The sequence below is a fragment of the Procambarus clarkii genome, chromosome 44, assembly GCF_040958095.1.
Source record: "Procambarus clarkii isolate CNS0578487 chromosome 44, FALCON_Pclarkii_2.0, whole genome shotgun sequence".
Lineage (NCBI taxonomy): Eukaryota > Metazoa > Arthropoda > Malacostraca > Decapoda > Cambaridae > Procambarus > Procambarus clarkii.
The window spans coordinates 9,197,262-9,218,590 of record NC_091193.1 but is presented as its reverse complement, the minus strand read 5'-3'; the positions used below and the strand labels follow the sequence as shown (position 1 = coordinate 9,218,590).

Genomic DNA, 21,329 nt, shown 5'->3' with positions numbered 1-21,329 from the left:
GTTAGGTTAGGTTAGGTAGGGTTGGTTAGGTTCGGTCATATATCTACGTTAATTTTAACTCCAATAAAAAAAAATTGACCTCATACATAATGAAATGGGTAGCTTTATCATTTCATAAGAAAAAAATTAGAAAAAATATATTAATTCAGGAAAACTTGGCTTATTAGGCAAATCGGGCCTTGAATAGTAGGCCAAAAAGTGAGTTCTGGCTACTAGGTACGACATATATATATATATATATATATGTCGTACCTAATAGCCAGAACGCACTTCTCAGCCTACTATTCAAGGCTCGATTTGCCTAATAAGCCAAGTTTTCATGAATTAATGTTTTTTCGTCTACCTAACCTACCTAACCTAACCTAACCTAGCTTTTTTTGGCTACCTAACCTAACCTTATCTATAAATATAGGTTAGGTTAGGTTAGGTAGGGTTGGTTAGGTTCGGTCATATATCTACGTTAATTTTAACTCCAATAAAAAAAATTGACCTCATACATAGAGAAAAGGGTTGCTTTATCATTTCATAAGAAAAAAATTATAGTAAATTTATTAATTCAGGAAAACTTGGCTTATTAGGCAAATCGGGCCTTGAATAGTAGGCTGAGAAGTGAGTTCTGGCTACTAGGTACGACATATATATATATATATATATATATATATATATATATATATATATATATATATATATATATATATATATATATATATATATATATATATATATATGTCGTACCTAGTAGCCAGAACTCACTTTTTGGCCTACTATTCAAGGCCCGATTTGCCTTATAAGCCAAGTTTTCCTGAATTAATATATTTTTTCTAATTTTTTTCTTATGAAATGATAAAGCTACCCATTTCATTATGTATGAGGTCAATTTTTTTTATTGGAGTTAAAATTAACGTAGATATATGACCGAACCTAACCAACCCTACCTAACCTAACCTAACCTATATTTATAGGTAAGGTTAGGTTAGGTAGCCAAAAAAAGCTAGGTTAGGTTAGGTTAGGTAGGTTAGGTAGACGAAAAAACATTAATTCATGAAAACTTGGCTTATTAGGCAAATCGGGCCTTGAATAGTAGGCTGAGAAGTGCGTTCTGGCTATTAGGTACGACATATATATATATATATATATATATATATATATATATATATATATATATATATATATATATATATATATATATATATATATATATATATATATATATATATATGTCGTACCTAGTAGCCAGAACGCACTTCTCAGCCTACTATGCAAGGCCAAATTTGCCTAATAAGCCAAGTTTTCCTGAATTAATATATTTTCTCTAATTTTTTTCTTATGAAATGATAAAGCTACCCATTTCATTATGTAGGAGGTCAATTTTTTTTAATTGGAGTTAAAATTAACGTAGATATATGACCGAACCTAACCAACCCTACCTAACCTAACCTAACCTATCTTTATAGGTTAGGTTTGGTTAGGTAGCCCAAAAAGTTAGGTTAGGTTAGGTTAGGTAGGTTAGATAGTGGAAAAACAATTAATTCATGAAAACTTGGCTTATTAGGCAAATTTGGCCTTGCATAGTAGGCTGAGAAGTGCGTTCTGGCTACTAGGTACGACATATATATATATATATATATATATATATATATATATATATATATATATATATATATATATATATATATATATTGGCTTATTAGGCAAATCGGGCCTTGAATAGTAGGCTGAGAAGTGAGTTCTGGCTACTAGGTACGACATATATATATATATATATATATATATATATATATATATATATATATATATATATATATATAAATATATATTATATATATATATATATATATATATATATATATATATATATATATATATATATATATATATATATATATATATATATGTCGTACCTAGTAGCCAGAACTCACTTCTCAGCCTACTATTCAAGGCCCGATTTGCCTAATAAGCCAAGTTTTCCTGAATTAATATATTTACTATAATTTTTTTCTTATGAAATGATAAAGCTACCCTTTTCTCTATGTATGAGGTCAATTTTTTTTTATTGGAGTTAAAATTAACGTAGATATATGACCGAACCTAACCAACCCTACCTAACCTAACCTATATTTATAGGTAAGGTTAGGTTAGGTAGCCAAAAAAAGCTAAGTTAGGTTAGGTTAGGTAGGTTAGGTAGACGAAAAAACATTAATTCATGAAAACTTGGCTTATTAGGCAAATCGGGCCTTGAATAGTAGGCTGAGAAGTGCGTTCTGGCTATTAGGTACGACATATATATATATATATATATATTGGTAGCAGTCTTTTTTGTAAACATATGTTGTTAAATATGACCGAAAAAGTAAGATTAATAATTCTAACACGAATTTTTTCAATATCTCTTATGTTTTCCTTCACTGTCGGTGGTAATGAAAATATAAATTCTCAAAAATTCATTTTTTATTAATGGTCTGATGCCTAGAAGCGTTTCGTGAGGGCTTCTTACATTCTCAAAGACTTCTTTACACTTAACACTACACTTATGAACTACAATTTTATGATACACTTGATGCACTGTGTATCATAGTAGCCAGAATGCACTTTTCGGCCTACTATGCAAGGCCCGATTTGCCTAATAGGCCAAGTGATTTTCTTTATTTTCAATAAATTTTGTCCAAATAGTTTATTTGAATTATTATTATTATTTTATATTAAGACCATAATTTATTGACTTAGTTGTGTTAGTTTAGGTTAGGTTAAGATAGGTTAGGTTAGGTTAGGTTAGGTAGGGTTGGTTAGGTTCAGTCATATATCTATGTTAGTTTTAACTCAAATTCAACTAAATTAACTACTACATAATGAAATGAACAGATTTATCATTTCATAAGAAAAAATTTGGAAAAAATATATAAATTCAGGAAAACTTGGCTTATTAGGCAAATTAGGCATTGCATAGTAGGCCAAGTACGACATTCTGGCTACTAGGTACAACATATATATACGGTACACTAGTATATTTTGGTAGCAGTCTTTCATGTAAACATACGTTGTTGAATATGACCGAAAGAGTAAGAATAATGATTCTAACACGAATTTTATCCATATTTCTTATGTTTTTCTTCACTGACGAGGGAAGATGAAAAATTAACTCTCCAAAGTTCATTTTCACACTATGTTATGGGCTGATGCCTAGGGATGCGTTTCGTAAGGCTCTCCTTACATTTTCAAAGAAATATTCTCCATGCTCTGCCAAAGCTTATATTTGCTTGGGGTGAGGTGGTACAGGACCTGATTGAGATGAACAAGTGGATGAATGGATATTAATAGGCCATTAAATCCCAATGTTCTTGCTTCTACTGTCTGTGTTGGTACGGGGTCTTGAAGTTGGTAGAATGTAATTATGTGTTAACTGACTGATGAATGCTAGTTTTGACTTTTTGGCCCTACACATCAAATGATGATGTGTAGGGCCATCAAATCCATGTTGACCTGGTTATTAGGGTCATTGTTCTCCATGGACCTGGAGCTCTGACTCTCGATCATTCTTTCAAAAACTTATATTATGTGTGACGTTAAGTGTGACTGGTTTATAATATTTAACCAGTGCTGTGTTCCCTCTCTTGTGTAAAGGGTGCTATATTTGCCAATTTAAGTGCTTCTGGAATCAACCACATATCCAAACTTTTTCTTGTGCTTGTGCTACTGGTCCTATACATTTCTTTATAAATATGAAGTTCCATGAGAGTCCCCCTGGGGATGAGTGCAAAGGCTTGTTGTCAATTTCTCTTTCAAAATTTTCAATGTTCATGTTGATATTAGTTATATTGTTGGGTTTGGATATTATACATAAAGAAGCTGTCCGGATCTTCAACTTTCATATTGTTTATTGGCGTGCTAAACAGTCTCATACTGATCTTTTAGAATTTTGCTAATTTCCTTGTCATCCTCTTTGAACCTTCAGTTATAAGTATAGGTCCATTCCTGGATTTTTTTATTTTATATTACATATGTGAAGAAATATTTTAGATTCATTATCTTTTGTATGGCTTTCTGTGTAAGCCATGTGAAGGAGTATGAGCAGACAGGACATAACTATAATCATAAAAAGTCTTAAGTGATGAAGTGAAAATGTGTAAAGAACTGGAAACTTGAGTAATAGTGTTATAACTCTCAGGTATTGCCAAGTTATCTCATCTAGGAATCAGTGCAATTAGGTAAGTATATTACTGAATCTCAATTCCTACATTACAATTCAGTTTTAACTTCCATTGTTTGTACAAAACTTGTTCTTTCTGATAATAAATCTGAGCCTTTATTATGATAATAAATCTGAGCCTTTACTATGATAATAAATCTGAGCCTTTACTATGATAATAAATCTGAGCCTTCTGAGAATAAATATCATTAACTTTTTTAGATTAAGGATTTCTTTGCAATATACACTGCTATGCAACATTTTCATCACATCTTTTAATTGCAACACTACTTTTCAATTGAAGTTTAAAAAAATGATAAATGAAACAAATTTTAAAAGAAAATTTGCAGCATGCAGATACATTTAATGCCAAAAAAAGTTACAAAAGGTTTATAGATATTCTAATACAAGGGTTAGATCCTGGTCACAGCATTTGAGAGGATTGCAAATGACAGAGACCTTCTGCAGTGCAGTGGCAGTCGCACCTTGTCATCATTACATTCATGCACTTATACATCAAGTTATTCATTATAATTTATTATAAGTTTATTAATAATGCATGTATATACAATTATGATGTTCAGCAGCAAATCCAATGTTACAGTGAAATAGCTCATGATGTATTCCCCCAATTGTGCAATTTATTTACAACTGTATTCTTCCAGCTACTCTAATATCCATTGTATCTTTATCTTACAATTATGGTAACAAAATATTTGAATAATACAGCCTCTGAATTTGTTAACCATTAAAAAAAAAATACTAGAAAGCTTGTACTTACTGTTAAGGAAACCTTTGGAAGATATTTGATACCCTGGATATGATATTTGCATTTGTGTTAATATAACTATTATCAGAAGAATACCCTTAGAATAAATATGCCAATTAAATTAAATAAATTATATTAAATTTAGCATTACAAATAACCTAACATGTAATGTACTTGTATAAACTCATGTAAAAAATATATATAGATATATATTTGTTTATATAATATATGAATATTTGTTCTAAAATTTCTACATTTACAAAATATAAGGAAAGATATCATCAAACTCCAGAACAAGATACGAGTATGTCTAACTCACTAACCTATGAATGCCTCTGACAGGAAATTAAGTTAATTGTCGACAAGTGAATCCTTATTATTAAGGCAGCGATACTCCAGCGCACACACCTTACTCATTAATAATGCCAACAGTTAGACTAATATTGTTTCTGTTTCTGTGACTTTGTTTTAGTCACAGAAATAATACCCTTTCAATTTACTGGCAAACATGTGACCATTCAAGATATGCATTTATAATATCCATATACAATTTCTATACATGTTAACAGAGGAAACGGAAACCAGGTAATGCCAAATTTTCCAATTTTTTTCCCCTAAATGGAAACACATTTAAGTAAAATCACACATGAAAACTACTTAAATATAAACATAAGGACACCCCTTTATTCTTGAAAAAAAGTGTATTAAAAATACTTAAAATATAATCACAGTTGAGCAGAAAATCAATGGAATTTATTTCACTGTCCTTCCTATTGATTTTTCAAGCACATTTGCTCTGGTAAAGGTATACACAACACCACAAGTATCGCACTCCCAGGAGAAAATTTCATATTCATATATTATTTAATGCAGAAGCTACTGAATTAAATCAGCTTTCAAGAAATGGATTTAAGCATCCACTCATTATACAATGTACAATATACCTGTATATGTACAGTATAATAATTATTGCCAAATATGAAATATATTTCAGAAAGCAAATCCCATAAATGCAATAATAATAATAATAATAGTGTAATACATAATAATAATAGTGATAATCTTCAATTTAACCTGTATTTCATTGACACCCATATTTCTTCACAGTGCTTCAAGTATTAAAATTTTAATTTTTTTTAGGTTTGATACCCACAGAGCCCAGAAGTGAAGAAGCTGGTCCTGGCATGCCATTTTGTGCAGTATAGGTCTTTACCAAGTCTTGTACAGCCTTCATATCTACCTTCACAGGTGAAAAATCTTCCACATCATCAAATTCGTCATCTCCATCACTGTCATTGCAGCTAGAGGCAAAAGTGTCTCTAAGATTGGTGGTGGCTAGTTCTCTCTCCATCTCTTTCATGTACTCCTTCATCTGCGTGTCTACACCTGAAGATGTTGCTGACACAGTAGATGCTGCAGATTTCTGAGATGTGTTGGATGACTTGCGGCTAAGACTCACATCACCAGTATCTTCTTCTCCATAGCTACTCATGCCTGAAGATTCATCCTCTGAATGATTCCAGTAATCGTCTTCAGGAACACCTAATTCTGAGTGAAAAATAAATTAATAATTCAACATTTATACTCTTTGCATAAACAATTGACAATATGCTTAAGCTCACATAAAATTACTGTATGAATATTTATACCTTGAAGGTATATCATCTGAAAAGCAGATGTTTGCTGTGCTGTATCATGCGCTAAAATCTTCCAACATAAGCTAATGTAGAACAGACTTGCTTGAAATTTAGAATTCACTTCTTATAAGCCTAATACAATATCTTGCCAAAACAAAAAGTGTACAGAATAAATGAGAAACTGTAGATATGAAATGACAGTTAAAATGAGTGTTTCATTATTTAATAACCGTAATGCTTTATTTTTCACTATATTATTCACCGCCTCTGGGATGATGCCTACCTACCCCCATGAAACTGGTAAATGGGGTAAATTTAAAGTATGTATGTATGTATGTATGTAGAGTACTATTGTATTTATCTTGTTACAGTTCCCACTCTTAGAGCAGATATTTACATGTAAAAAATTTCATCAACCAACATGCATAGTTTTACTCACAAGTTTTCTTTCGTCCAAATTAAGATCATATTTTCCATAAGGATCTCTTGATTTTTTAAATATATTTTACTTTCTTTAATTTCAATACACTATTGCTGTTTGTATATTCAGTAATTTGTTTATACAGTGGTACCTCCTTTTACGAATTTAATCCGTTCCCAGAGACGGGCCGTAACTCGAAATGAATTTTCCCATAAGAAATAATGTAAATTGAATTAATCCGTTCCACAGTCCTAAAAATATTAACGTCAAAATACATTTCATATATAATACACACACACATTTTGTACTACAGTATAGTATGTACAAGTTATAGCTTACCTCTATTGATAACTCTTGTTGGCATATAAAAGACAGGGAGGAGGGGGGAGGAAGAGAGGTGTTACTGTTTGGAAGGGGAGTCCCCTTCCATTATAACATCAGGCAGTGATGACTTCTCTGGGGTACTCTTCTACATTTTGCCTGCATACCACTAGGACCCGGATGTGGCTCACTGCTTATTTTTCTCACTAAGAACCTTTCCATAAAGACTTGTTTTTCCATACGTTATTGGGAAAAACTCGTTTTCCCTACGGTTTTCCCTATAAAAGGTGTAGTAATACGCCTTTTGCCACTTAGCACTCATTATGTTCTTTTTCTTGGCAAGTACGGTGGATATCGTTGACATAGATTTGTTGTACTGTCTTATCTATATCAACAACTCTCACACCACCTTTATGTTTACGAAAGATCTCTTGTTTTTCCTCTACGGTCATCCTCACATGTGTTTTCTTAGGTTGAACCTTACCACTGACTTTCTTGGGACCCATGGCGTGATATATAAGAATTACTTTTATGTTCAAAAAACAAAAAATCACAAAAACAATGAAATTCTTTACAAAGAATTCAAGCGCGATCATCACTAAGCGGGCGGTCTGATAAACTGAAGTGGGTGTCTCCCGTTCTACCAGGAACCACGCGCTCCGTCGACCCATACGTGTATCAACAAAGTCACAAGTCGAGGCAAAGGTCTTAAGTTGAGTCAAATTTTCAGACGAAATTGGGGTCGTAACTCAAAAAAATTCGTAAGTCGAGGTTCCACTGTACTTGTCCTACACTCCTCAAACTCCTTTGTACACATTTCACGATTTGTACTGCTCCAGACCTGCCGGCATTATCCCAAGCTCCAGACCTGACTGCATTATCCCCAACTCCATATCTGACTGCTTTATCCCCAGCTCTAGACCTAACTGCATTATCCCCAGCTCCATACCCGACTGCATTATCCCCAAATCCAAACCTGACTGTATTATCCTCAGCTCCATACCTGACTGTATTATCCCCAGCTCCAGACCTAACTACACCACTCCTGTTCTAGACCTAATGGCAATAACCCGTTTCAGACATGACTGCATTGTTGCTCCAAACTTGATTGCTCTAAAAAGCCTGGCATGTTTCAGGAGACAGTGAAGCCTTCAACAATAGGGAGCTACTGATGGAGCTAGTGCTGTAGATATAATTTATTTTTGGTTTTACAACCAACATTATTATGAGAGTACTTACCATAAATGATTTTACATCAGGTAAATGATACAGGAATTCAGAGTAGTCATGCACAATGCAGGTCCCTGGAGTACACAGCAACAAGGAATCACAAAATTAAAAAAAACAAAATGAAACACCAACTCATCCCTCAGGCAAGCCTCTGGAAAAGAAAACTCAGAAGGAAACTGGAGTTTACGTGTGGTGCCATACCCTCACAGGAACACGAGAATGTACATCCATAGTCTAGCAGCTGGTTGTCAAGATGGAGAGTCCAGTGCAAAACACCCAGAACTAGGAGCAAAACAATCAAACTCTGGGTCTGACCCTAAAGTGGAAGCCTGTTTCAGGTTGGACTTGGAAATATGCTCAACTCAACCTCCAGAAAAATTGACAAGTCAAGAACAGCATGGACAAAGTAAGACACTTGAGCACAAATAGGATCAGGAAATAATGCATCTGGCTAACAAGGTCAGCTGTGGAACACTAACACAAACTCATCCCTCAGGCAAGCCCCTGGAAAAGAAAACTCTGAAGGAAACTGGAGTTTATGTGTGGCGCATCTCAGTGGCTCAGCACTTCCAAAGTGCTGACCAGATAAGCACAGGAAAAACCAGATAAAAATCAAACACACAATTGGAGCAGAGAGCATCATGAAAGAGTGAGATAGAGAACCATCAAAAGATTTGCTTTGCACATCAAAAACAACCCAGATGGATTCTGCTATCTACCTCATATTTCAAACTGGGATTGACAGATTTACATTGAACAGTTATCATTATGCATGAAGGACAGACAAAAGTAGGCAGCCACATGGCCAGTCAAATGTTCAAGTTGCTATTAAAGCCAACCTTGATTGTCAGTCAGGCTGAGGACCACAGAAAAAAGGAACCAGGCCAATAAAAAGAAGGGCAGGGAAAAGCGCCAAGCCAGTACAACTATATAGCACTGGGAAGGGGTCAGGATAAGGATTTGGGATGGACCAGGGGGGAAGGAATGATGCCCAGCCACTTGGACGGTCAGTGATTGAACGCCGACCTGCATGAAGCGAGACCATCGCTCTACCGTCCAACCCAGGTGGTTGGGCAGATGCAATAAAAAGAAGACTATACTGCATATTGAAACATATCCAGGTACAATAACTCCAAGAACAGAGGGACTGAGTTCAATACCAGGCTCCAAGCTTGGACCCAACCAGTGAATTACAGTGTAAACCAAAAAACCTTCCTCAGGTGTTATTTTTGTGGAACTCATAACCTCTTGTTTATGTGGCATTGTTCCTCGCTTGGGATGCAGTTGCTGTGGACATACAGTGTCAACTGGAACAAGTGGTAATCTACACTGTAGTTGTTTCACCTGGTCCATATGCTTTTGGAAGTTAAATACCTTTGTGGACCATGTAATTTTGTAAGCTACCCTTGTCCTTATGATGTTCCTATCTAGATTCTCTTTCTGCTTTAAAGATTCTTATTCTGCGCTTTAGGGTTTCTTCTTATTGCTAATATACAACCCATCCTCCAGTTAAGACTTTAATCCTGTTAAGATTAGCCTTTTTGTAACTATGTGAATCTTTTTCATATATTGATGTAATAGACAATTAGTAGAATTTGGTTCTATTCACGTTACAGAGTCTGGAAAAATATAGGTAAAACCCAACATAAATAATCCTAGGCCTAGTAAAGCACACACAAATATGTACTATATTAAACCTCAGATAGCATTTATTAAGCCTAAGATGGTTAGGTTTTATTATCAACATAAATACAAAACTTTTTCTGGTTTGTCCAAATTCAGTAGTACAAAATTCTACTTTCTAATTGTCCGTTACGTCAATATATGTATGATGGTCCACATCATTACTATGAGTATTATCTAAATAGGAGGATGAACTGCAATATGAGGCACCTTGGTGGATTCTGCAATGTTTTTTTTACCTTCATCATCTACCAATATTTTCAATGCAGTTCTTATGTCCTTTCTCATTTGGTTCATTTTAGACAGTTGTCTTAGACTAAATATCATTGCTTCCTATCAGGCTGTTTTGGCCGAGCTGAAGCTTATCATGTTCAGTTTTAACCTGTGCAATCCTCCATTCCTTAAGCCTGGGAAGGCATTCTTGATAGTGTTCCTTCCCATTACCTGTAATGTCTGCTTAGTCTTTTGGTAAAGTGCTAAATTTTATCTGCTTTTCTCAGTTTCAAGTTTTTCCTAAAGATACTTTTCCTCTTGGCTTTTATGACAAGCATTAGGCTTAATGAGCTTCACTCTCTGCTCCACTGTCGATAATATATTTTCTTTGGTCTTGAAGACTTTATTTGTACATTACCATACCAACCCTTCACTCTTAGTCAAGAATATGACTCATACTTTTTGAATGAGTACTATGGTGATTCAAGTCAGGCTCAACTGTCCAGGTGTCAGCTGCAGACCTATCCCAGGGGACATGAGCTCTAGAAGTTCATCACTCTGAAGGCATTCTTCTCAGTGATGTCGTGGGCTGACGTTAGAGTTCGAGGGTTATGGTAATTCATGCACACATTTGAATCATGGTACCTTCCCACGCTTTCCCACTTGAGCCCCTAATGAATAGTTTCTGACTGACTTTCTTCATGAGAACCCTCATCTCAGCTGGCAGAGTTGAGTACCAGGAAATGGTCTGAGTATTCTCCTGTGTGTCTAGCACCAGTATCACCTGTCAGGGACAGTTTGAATAGTACCCGCACTGCGGAGGAGCAGAATGTTGACATGCTTTAACTGAATCAGATATTAATTAACTCGATGTAATGCAAGAGACATCTCACTGTATGATTATATAATATGTATGTATAACATATATTTGTATGTATATATATACATATACATACATGCTAGTAGGCATCAACCACTAGCACCTATCAAGATGCATTCAGTAGTGCACTGCCTAAGTTGGGGGATATCTTCTTGGACTCCCTCATTGTGGCACTGAAATTCAGCTGTAGCTTCTCTTCTGGCTTCTTGCAGCTTTGTTCTCAAAGAATTTCACTTACGTGACCTGTTTACCTGTAGTATATGTCAAGATTTTTTCTACATGCAGCAAAGCAATCAGGTAAAGTACTTTAACAAACATTTCAGATGTTCTTCTTAAAATCCTGAAAATTTAAACTGCATCTGAAATGTTAATAGAAGATTTTACCTAAGGCCACTTTTTTCAAGGGCAACTCCTAGTGAAAAACGATATCAATGATATAAATAGATTCTTGGACTTGAAACTAGTCACCATGAAATACTGAAAATTAGTTAAATAGAGTATCTAAGTGTGCACAGAAAAATTAACCTTAAATATGAAAATTTCAGTGCTTTAGATGGCAGAAAATATGAATTCATGGTGTGAAAATATTTGGAATTTATTAGAGGTTTTTTGCAATACAAGTTCAGTACTGTATTTTGTAGGAAAGAATGTAAGTGAAATAAGACAGAATTAATTTAATTCTAAAATAATGCTAACTATACATTAAATGTAACAAAATGTGAGAATAACTAGGGTAAGGTTACTAGTCCTCCACTTAAGCTTTTGTTTTGGGGGACGGGGATTAACAAGTGAAATAAAATATATTTAATAACGTTTTGAAAAATCTATATTTTAAAAAGACATGTTTATATATAAAAAATAACCAGCATTGAATGTAATTAAATGCCATTTTCTGGGTGAGAAACACCTAGAAAGAAAAACACTCCCTGGAGGGGGTGTTTCATCTGCGTCTGGAGCTCCAGGGAGCTTCATAGGCTTCCTGGAGCTATTCGGGCTGATATGAATGTATTAAGACCCTGGTATTAGTCAAGCGAATGGAGTTCTTAGGCCTACCGGGGACCACAAGCCAGAACCTGGCCCTCTCCGAGAGGTACGAAGAGCAATGGCCTATAGAAACCCGTGTGGTTGGTAGCATTCTATGCCTGCCATCGACCGGGTCAGGCACCCAGAAAGTAGGCTCCTCAAAATAAACCCTAACTGGTTAAAAATTGCTACTGAAAGCCAAACTGTTGGACAGAACTCCCTAAACTAAAAACAAGCAAACAAGCACGACGTCACAACCATCACTGCATCGCTGTCTGTGCAGCTTCCCCCTCCCTGGGAGGGGAAGGGGAAGCTCCAAAATACCCGTGCCGGCTATCCACTCCCAGTTCTGAGGCTGGATGTCAAAAAACCTGCGAAAACCGCTGACCGGAGGGGAGGGGGGTTGCTGGGGAGCCTCTGGGACTCACCCACAAAATGGCATTTCATTACATTTAACACTGGTTTTCTGGGGGGAGCCCCTTTGGCTCCTCGGAGCTACCTAACTAAAGATAAAACAACAGAGACTTATCCAGGAGGTGGTTGCCACTCGCTCCTCAACTTGAAGTCGAGACAACTGGCTGCAACCGCCGACTCAATGTGACACATTGGGTCGACTAAGGCCAGGGATATTGACTAGGTGGCGAGCGGCCAGGACCCTGTTCGACTTCCAAAAACCCTGTGCCTGAATGTCAGCCCAAGAAATATTACCAAAGACGGTAGCCAATGCAGCAAACTTAATAAACGTCATGGGCACAAGGGTTGGCCTCAGGCTGGCTTGATCGAATAACCCTGCGGATGACCTGGGAGACCCGAACCCTGGAACGGGAAAGAAGGGAAACCGGGTCAACCCAAAGCGCATCCCTGGCCACCGAGGCTGTGGCGGGCAAGTAACGGTGAAGAACTGCAACCGAACACAACACATGATGCACCCCGAGTCGAACCAACCAAGCATCAACAACCTAAGGACCCCTCCGGAAAGCAGCAGTCTCATTCTTCACCAGAAAAGGAGATGGCTGCAAACGAACAAACCTACCACCAGGACCAAAAGAGCAGAAATCTCTGCTCTGGAGGAGAGCCTGAAGCTTCCCAACCCGACTCCCAGAGGCCAATGCCATCAGGAAAAAAGAGCCTTCACAAAACAATCTTGAACCAAAGGGGCCACAACAGACCAAGGAGGAGAGTGAAAAGAGCGCATCCGGTCTAAAGACCAGGAGCAACTCAGGCGGAGCATGAGCAGGCCGGAGGTGAAACAATGCACGAGACAGCTTGCGGAACGGAGCCGAAGTAACATCCACCCTGAACCCAAGCTGAAACGGCTCCGCCAGTGCCGCACGATTTGAGGCAACAGTATTCAGCATAAGATGATGGGCCTGAAACAACCATGAAAGGAAGGACATGACAACCTGATTCAAAACAGAAGAAAATCTACGGAGGGACAAAAAATAACGAAAGGACTGCCAGGAAACTTCATACTGCCTCTAAGACGACACACGCAGGTGAGACACCATCAATGAAGCCACCTGCTCACCATACAATTGGTGACAGACCCGCATTAGAAAGACTAGACGCAAAGACTAGGAGGGGGTGATCAATCTAGCTACGTATCAGACTAGCCCAATCTGCTGAAAGTGGCGGAGCCATGGGAAGAACCCAGGTACGGACACTGAGCAAGCAGCGCCTGAAACCAAGGCCGGGCCAGCCACTAATGGGCCAACAGGACTACTCACCCTTGGTAAGTCTCCAAGCGAGCCAGGACCTGGAGCAACAGCGGAACTGGGAGAAAGAGATACAGATAACCCCACCTCGACCAGTCCTGCCTAAAGGCATCAACCTCGACAACCTCGCAGTTGGGGAAGAGCACCACATATATTGGGAGACATCTCGTCCACGCCGACGCGAAGAGGATTCCCCTCTGGGAGCCCATACATCAGGCAGAGCCAACTGAACGAGTCGGCGTGGACTGTCCATTCTATGGACAGGGGAATGAACTGGAACAGGCCATCCGGCAGGATGTTGGACACCCCCGAACGTGAACGGACAGGAGAGCCAAACCCCAAGAACTCAGCAGACGAGTCACCCGAAGCGACCAGTTCCAAAGAGCCAAGGACTACATCGAATCCCCGCAGTTCAGGCAGTGAACCACCAGGGAGCAGTCTGAATGGAGCCAGATCGTCGATTCATGAGAGACCCAAACCCTCCAAAGCGACATCCACACTGCTGCAAACCCCCGCACCGTGCTGTGGGCCTGATGGATGGATAGATCCCACTGGCCCTGGCCGGCCTGGTGAGCACTGGTCACAAAGCCCCAGCCAAGAGATGACACATCTGTGAACACATCGAGCAAGGGCTCGGGTAGGTGCCAAGGCACTGAACCCCGAAAAACTCTAAGAGGAAGCCGGCAACGCAGCAGCTGACGTAAGGCACCTGGAGGCCGAGCCCAGCAATCACGAGAGAGAGGCGGAAGGGACGTCCCCAAAGGAATCTGAACAACCGAAGAAGCCAAACCTGGCCTGGCGGGTAGACCATCACAGCAAAGTTCAATTTTAGTCACAACCTGTCGAGCAACTGCCTTGTGGCCCCGGAGCCCTCCAGAAACAATCAAAAGCAGGACCACAGGTGCAGCAGAGCCTCCGGAGGAAGAGACAATGAAGCAATCCAAGAGGCCCCACACAAGACCCCCCACAGGAGGGGGGGACCTAACACCACCACAGGCTGCAAGAAACAACTCAAAACGCCCACGAATCATGGGACCGGGCATGAGCAAACAGCACGAGAATCCCTCCATCGCCCCGTCAATGTGATGACCTGCGAAAGCGCCGTTGTCCCTTTCGAAAAGCTGACTGACGAGCAAAGCGATCACCATACTGACCAGACGTTAGGAGCTCTGAAGGCTGCGCCGGCTCTAAAATTGGCACCACTGGCCTACCACGACGAAAGGAACCCCAAGCCCTGGCACAACAACCTCAGACTTTGCAAACAGCAAAAGAGAAAAAGGCATAAAAAACCTAAGGGCCAGAGCCCAAGCGGATTCCAAGAATTGAGTGAGCACTGCCTAACAGCATGCCAGACAAGAAGCAAAAAACAGCAACACTGCCTCCCTCAGGATCGTTGCTAGCAGCTTCAACAAGGCAGCTGATGCCCGTACCGCCAAGACCAGAGCACCAGAGCCAGGACTGGCACCCAGTGCCTCCATGTCCTCCTCAAGCCAGTCCAAAGACAATTTGAGAAGGGAAAAGAGATGCAAGAGCCAAAGGGCCATGGGCGTGCAAGTCCTCAGCAACCAGGGCAGCCAAAAGGGAGGGGACCTGCACATGAAGCTGAACCAGGCCGACATCTCAAGGAAGGGAAGGGGCAAACAAATAAGCATTGAGGCATTCAAACTCGCCCCCCAAGTAAATCTGAACAACAGTAAGGGCGTCTCGCCACTCAAGCGTGTGGGACCAACAGAACATACGCCATGCCCCCAACGAAAAGATAGGACAGTCTGCTAACCAGAACGACTCCGGATCCTCGTAATGCACCCAGTAAGGAAAGGAAGAACCGAACTCAAAAGAGGCAGGATCCGTTATCGAGGCGTAATCTGGGTTGCACAGGAGGTAAGCCGCAATGGCTTCCCGCACCTCATGTGGCGGGATGCGAGAGGCCAAAAATCTCTGGAAAGAAGGGACCTAAGTACCCAAGGGAACCCAGAACCAAACCCGGGAAGGGGTTGACGCCTTATCAAACTCATACTGTGAGGGTGGATAAGAAAATCCAACCCCCTTGCAACAACAAGCTCAACTCAGAGGGTACCACAACCCAAGCAGAGTCAAACAGGGTCCAAGCCCCCCAAATTATCCCCTCCCCCCAACCCGCGAACCTCCACACCAGGACCCGGGGACCGAACTGTCCTCCAAACCCTCTGCCTCAAAACAAAAGGCAGAGTCCACTGGTCAGACTGGAACGAATGGAGGCCCACTGGTCAGACCCAGAAGCACCGGCTAGAGGAACAGGCTCAAATGCCTCCATCATCACACCGGAAGGGGCATCCCCCAAAACCACCCGAGTCTCACCACCAACTGCCCCGACTCCGAAACTCTCAGACGCTTTGGGGCCGGGTGCAGGGGGGGGGGGATAATGAACAGGATGAATAACAGCAAGGGAAGGACAAGGGGGCACGGATGAAACCAAAGTCGAGGCGACTAACGCCCCGAAGTCCTAGTCCGTATAACCAAAACGGGGCAATCTCGGGGCATCCGGCAAAGCAACCAACCTAGCGCGCTGCAGCAACCTATAACGCGCATGCAACGCCAAAGCTGACTGCACCCGAACATCAAGATCAGTGGATTGGTTGAACTAGAATACAAGCAAAGAACACCACTTGCAGGACTCCGGGTCGAAGGTGTCACCAACCCAACAGGTGACTGTCACACTGAGAAAAGGGGACAGAGCAGCCCTCAAACTCGCACAAAGTGAGATGGGACCCAGGGGATACATCCATCAGACCACTTAGCCCCAATGGGGGGTTTCCGGGGCCCTTAGACGCTCTGCTAAGGAAGCCCAGGCAAGGTACTGATAACCGGCACCCCAACTACCAAGCAAACTACTAATAGCTGAACCCCCGGGATGTGTACACTCACAGGGACCTAGTGGAGGACCACCAAATATACAGAAGGGGTGCCAACACCAAGGGGCAGAACCCCACCAGGCAGGAAACAAAACGTAAAAGGAAAACCTTGAAAGAGGACAACGACCCATGCAGAGCAGAGCTGGCCGCTATAAGGTGAAAACTAGCTGTACAGTACCTTGCTATACAGCAAGGTAATCACAGCACCACAGTGATACCAGTGACGAAACTACCTCCTACCTGATAGCTGGGCCTGACAGTTGGGTGGACAGCGTTTCAGATTCGTAGTCCTGAGGTTCCGGGTTCGATCCCCGGTGGAGGCGGAGACAAATGGGCAAAATGTTTCTTTCACCCTGATGCCCCTGTTACCTAGCAGTAAATAGGTACCTGGGAGTTAGACAGCTGGTACGGGCTGCTTCCTGGGGAGTGTGTAACAAAGAGGAGGCCTGGTCGAAGACTGGGCCGCGGGGACGCTAAGCCCCGAAATCATTTCAAGATATCCTCAAGATATACCCAGAGACAAACAGTGGTGCATGGAACACCCCCGTTAACTCCAAGGGCAGCAATCACCAAGAAGTAAAAGACCCCACAAAGACTGACCCCTAGTGACTTGTAGAAGATAGTCCCAAGCCACAAGGGCAGTACTTACAGGGCACCTAGGGAAGGGAACCCTAGATGCATGCAGCCTGAGTAATTGTGAAATTACTCTTGGCTCGCATACCACCACAGGACAGGACCACACCACAAGGCACAGCACTGGAAAATGTCTGGAGCCAGAGTCGCAAAACCGCCAGGTCTCACATCAGCCACAGAACTGGTGGGATGGATAGCTGGTGTGGGGTTGTCTGGAGCTCCTTCTCCCTCCCAGGGAGGGGGGAGCTGCGTAAACAGCGGAGTGGTGACAGTTGTGACATGCTCATTTGCTCGTTTTTAGTTTGGGGGTTCTGTCTAAAAGTTCAGCTTTCATTAGCAATTTTTAATCAGATAGGGTTTGTTTTGGGGCGCCTACCTTTCTGGGTGCCTGACCCGGTCGATGGCAAACATAGAATGTTTTCAACCACACAGGGGCTTCTATAGGTCATTGCTCTTAGTGACTCTGAGGGGGGCCAGGTTCTGGCTTGTGGTCCCTGGTAGGCCTAAGAACTCCATTCGTTTGACTGATGCCAGGATCTAATACATTTATATCAGCCCGGATAGCTCCGGGGAGTCGAAGGGGCTTCCCCCAGAAAAAGACACCAAATCCTAATCTGAAGATGCATTATCTACCGAGACAAATAACCAAAACAATTTTACAAAAATCTGGGACTAAATATTTTTTCTGACCTGCTGATACAGTTCGTTGACAAAAATAATAAAACTTTCTTTTTAAATGGTTTCCATATTTTCATTTGGGCTTAAAATTTGTTCAGGTTTGGGAGAACATGACAAGTAAGAGAAAAGCTAGGAAGATATTCGGAATGATATGCAGTACTTATCTCTATCTACCAAAAGTAGTAAGAAGAAAGAAGAGCAATTATCAACTTTCACCTTTCTAGATCAAGACCTAAAAAAAATTATTTTAATGCAGCATACTATAAAATGAAAATTAGCAAATATTTTCCTCATATTACTGCTTACCTAATATATTGGTCATTGCATCCGTGAATGAATCTGCATTGAAGTCAATCTTATTGGAGAATGAAGATACATCAGAAAAGTTAGATGCATCAGAACCAGTTGACTGTGCAGATATCTTGCGAAGCTGAGGATTCACTGTAAGACCAGATGGTTTTCTTCCTTTACTGCTCTTTCGTTGAGTAGAAAGTGTAGAAAGTTTCCTGATACGATCTTGCAGGTCTTTTGGTACCTCTGCACCTTCTAGATCAGACATGTGTCCAAGGAAAGCTGAGAGAGAGTTCATTATCTCCGTTTCATTAGCGCCCTGAGGAGCTTCCTTATTTCCAAACTGAGCTTCAAGAAGGTCATCCAGAGCATCCGGTGTAATCTGTAGCCAGCTGTCATCTGCAATCACAACAATACATTGGAATACAATCAGGTTTTGTGCTGATAGGAAGATTACGCACAACAAATAATCAAATTATTATTTGTATCAAAAGTGCAACAACAGCTATTAAGCTCACCTTCAGGGGGAACAAGCCGAGTTGCTCTTTCCTTGTAGAACTCATAATCCACATTAACCTTTGCAAGTAGCTTGACAATAACAGCCCCTGCAGACAACACATCATTATCTTCAGAACTATCACCAGATAAGATGTTTGTCACGAAAAACTGCTGTGCACGTTCCTCAAGATCTTTGTAGAGCTTTGATCCCTCTAGTTCACCCTGGCAAAACAAAAACAAAATTTCTTATTCCTATTATACCATTGTTTAATATATAAATATATAAATATATATATATATATAAACACACAAAGGATTCCACCCTTGCAAGAGACTCGAACCTAGAAGACCCAGGTGTTTGCGCACCCAGACTCAACCAGTACTGACCACTCCACCACACAGATCCATGAAGGATCTGCATGGTAAGTGGTCAGAGTATTGGTTGAGTTCAGTGCAGGAACACCTGGCCTTCTAGGTTCAAGTCTCCAACAAGGGTGAAGCCCTTTGTGTGTTTATCTATGACTTGTAAGTTTAAAAATAAATAAATAAATAAATTATTATTATATTATATATATATATATATATACACATACATACATACATACACACACACATACATACACACACTATATATATATTATGACCCCATGTAACGTGGGTGGAACGAGTCTACCCCAGAGAGAATTATTCTGCATTCTGGACCTGATTGAGAAGTCAGAGGAAAGATGTATATACTGTATATTAAATATATAATAAATGTCAGTGAATAATTTAAAAATATGAGCAGAAGATGAGCATGTAAATAAATGACATGAAGTGAGATGTCGATACTTTGGTGACACGAGGTGGGGCTAGCAGGACATCATGACCTTACTTGAGTCATAGAAGTTGTGAGAGAGGGTTGCGCTTTGTTGAGCTCCTGGCAGTAGGAGGAACCTTAACATTGTGCTCCTTCAAGAGGAGGGAGTCAAGCAGGCGTTTGTGTGTGGAGCCTGCTGGACGACTGTGTGAGCTCAAGTCAGGAGCAGAAGAGTTGTGAGGCAGACATTAAGAAACTTTGTTGGATGTCTTAGAGAGGACACCATTTTGGGGAGAGCTGGAGCTGAGCGCCCCAGAATTCAAAATCTGTGGTAAGCTCATTAATCAGTTGTTAAAGTAGCCACTAGTGCTGGATCATGTGCTCAGCGATCAGAGTGAACATATGTACATGTAGGATAGATATTTTTATTTAGACAGTGAGCTAAAATAAGGAGCTTGAATTCAGAGGGCATGCTGGAGGGAGGAGCGGTACGTCCTTCCTCGCCGAAGGTCAAGAAGCAACTGAGGGGATGGAGGCCCCAGCAGCCCAGCCTGGAAAGAAGCTCCCAGGGGCGTATCAAGACATGTCCCTCACTTGGACCCGTCCAGTTTGGGGGAATACCCACCACAGTCGGACGACGCAGTGCGGCGTCGGATGGCGAAATTTAATGCTGGGATATAGTTTATTCTTTATGGTCTGTATGGGAAACAGTTTTATTGGCATAGTAATGAAATTGCAGGTTTGTTTGGGAAGGAGTTCATGGAGAAACTTCAAGGTTAGAGAACAAGTTGATGGAGGAACTTCAAGGCTGGAGAAGACATGTGTGCTGAACTCTGTGGTAAAGCAGAATTCCATAATGGGGAGTTGACTTAAAGCAGTGCAGAGAAGTTACACGTGTCTCCGTGGAATCAATGGTGAAACATCACTGATGATGGATTAGGACTTCATTCTACAGCAGATTGGGAGAACTGCAGAAGTGCCTGTCTTGATATTTTGGAGGACCTAGAGATATTCATTGGACGTGAACCTCTGATCGTAGAATATAATATACATGTCAAATATATGAGCCCCCCTAATTTTGAGCATATCGATGTTTCACACATTGACCTATATAAATTCCACAAATTACACACCTTTGAATAATATTACAGCATAAAACCAGAGAAGAAACGAATGAGAAACATCAAAATAATTGTGAAACATTATATTTGTGGCAATTGCCGCCCCACGGGGTGGCTAGGCATAGTGCTCTTGAGCGCTCCATCGCTCAGCTCCCATAATATGCTCAACTTTCCAGCTCCATCGCGGCTAAAGTATGTCACATACAATATTGATCAGAGACTGCATTTTAACAATATAAGAAGAGAAAATAATTTTTTTGTCAAGAATTTATTTTCGGAGCATCAAAAGTGTGTCGTATTTTACAGCAAAGCAGTGCAGTGGTTAAGGAAAGACCCGACGCAA

At 40.5% G+C, this 21,329-nt stretch overlaps 1 protein-coding gene across 2 annotated transcripts in view; it reads right to left on the bottom strand.

The window, feature by feature from the left end:
- Window positions 1–4,513: 4,513 nt before the first annotated feature.
- ecd (ecdysoneless cell cycle regulator) overlaps window positions 4,514–21,329 on the bottom strand; it is a 209,723-nt gene continuing 192,907 nt past the window's right edge. For both annotated transcript variants that reach the window (XM_069300635.1, XM_069300636.1), the window contains 3 exons: window positions 19,087–19,288; window positions 18,584–18,967; window positions 4,514–6,500 (listed from right to left, as the gene is read on the bottom strand). In XM_069300635.1, the coding sequence (XP_069156736.1) occupies window positions 6,079–6,500; window positions 18,584–18,967; window positions 19,087–19,288 (1,008 nt within the window). In that variant the 3' untranslated portion in view covers window positions 4,514–6,078. The remainder of the gene's footprint in view (window positions 6,501–18,583; window positions 18,968–19,086; window positions 19,289–21,329) is intronic.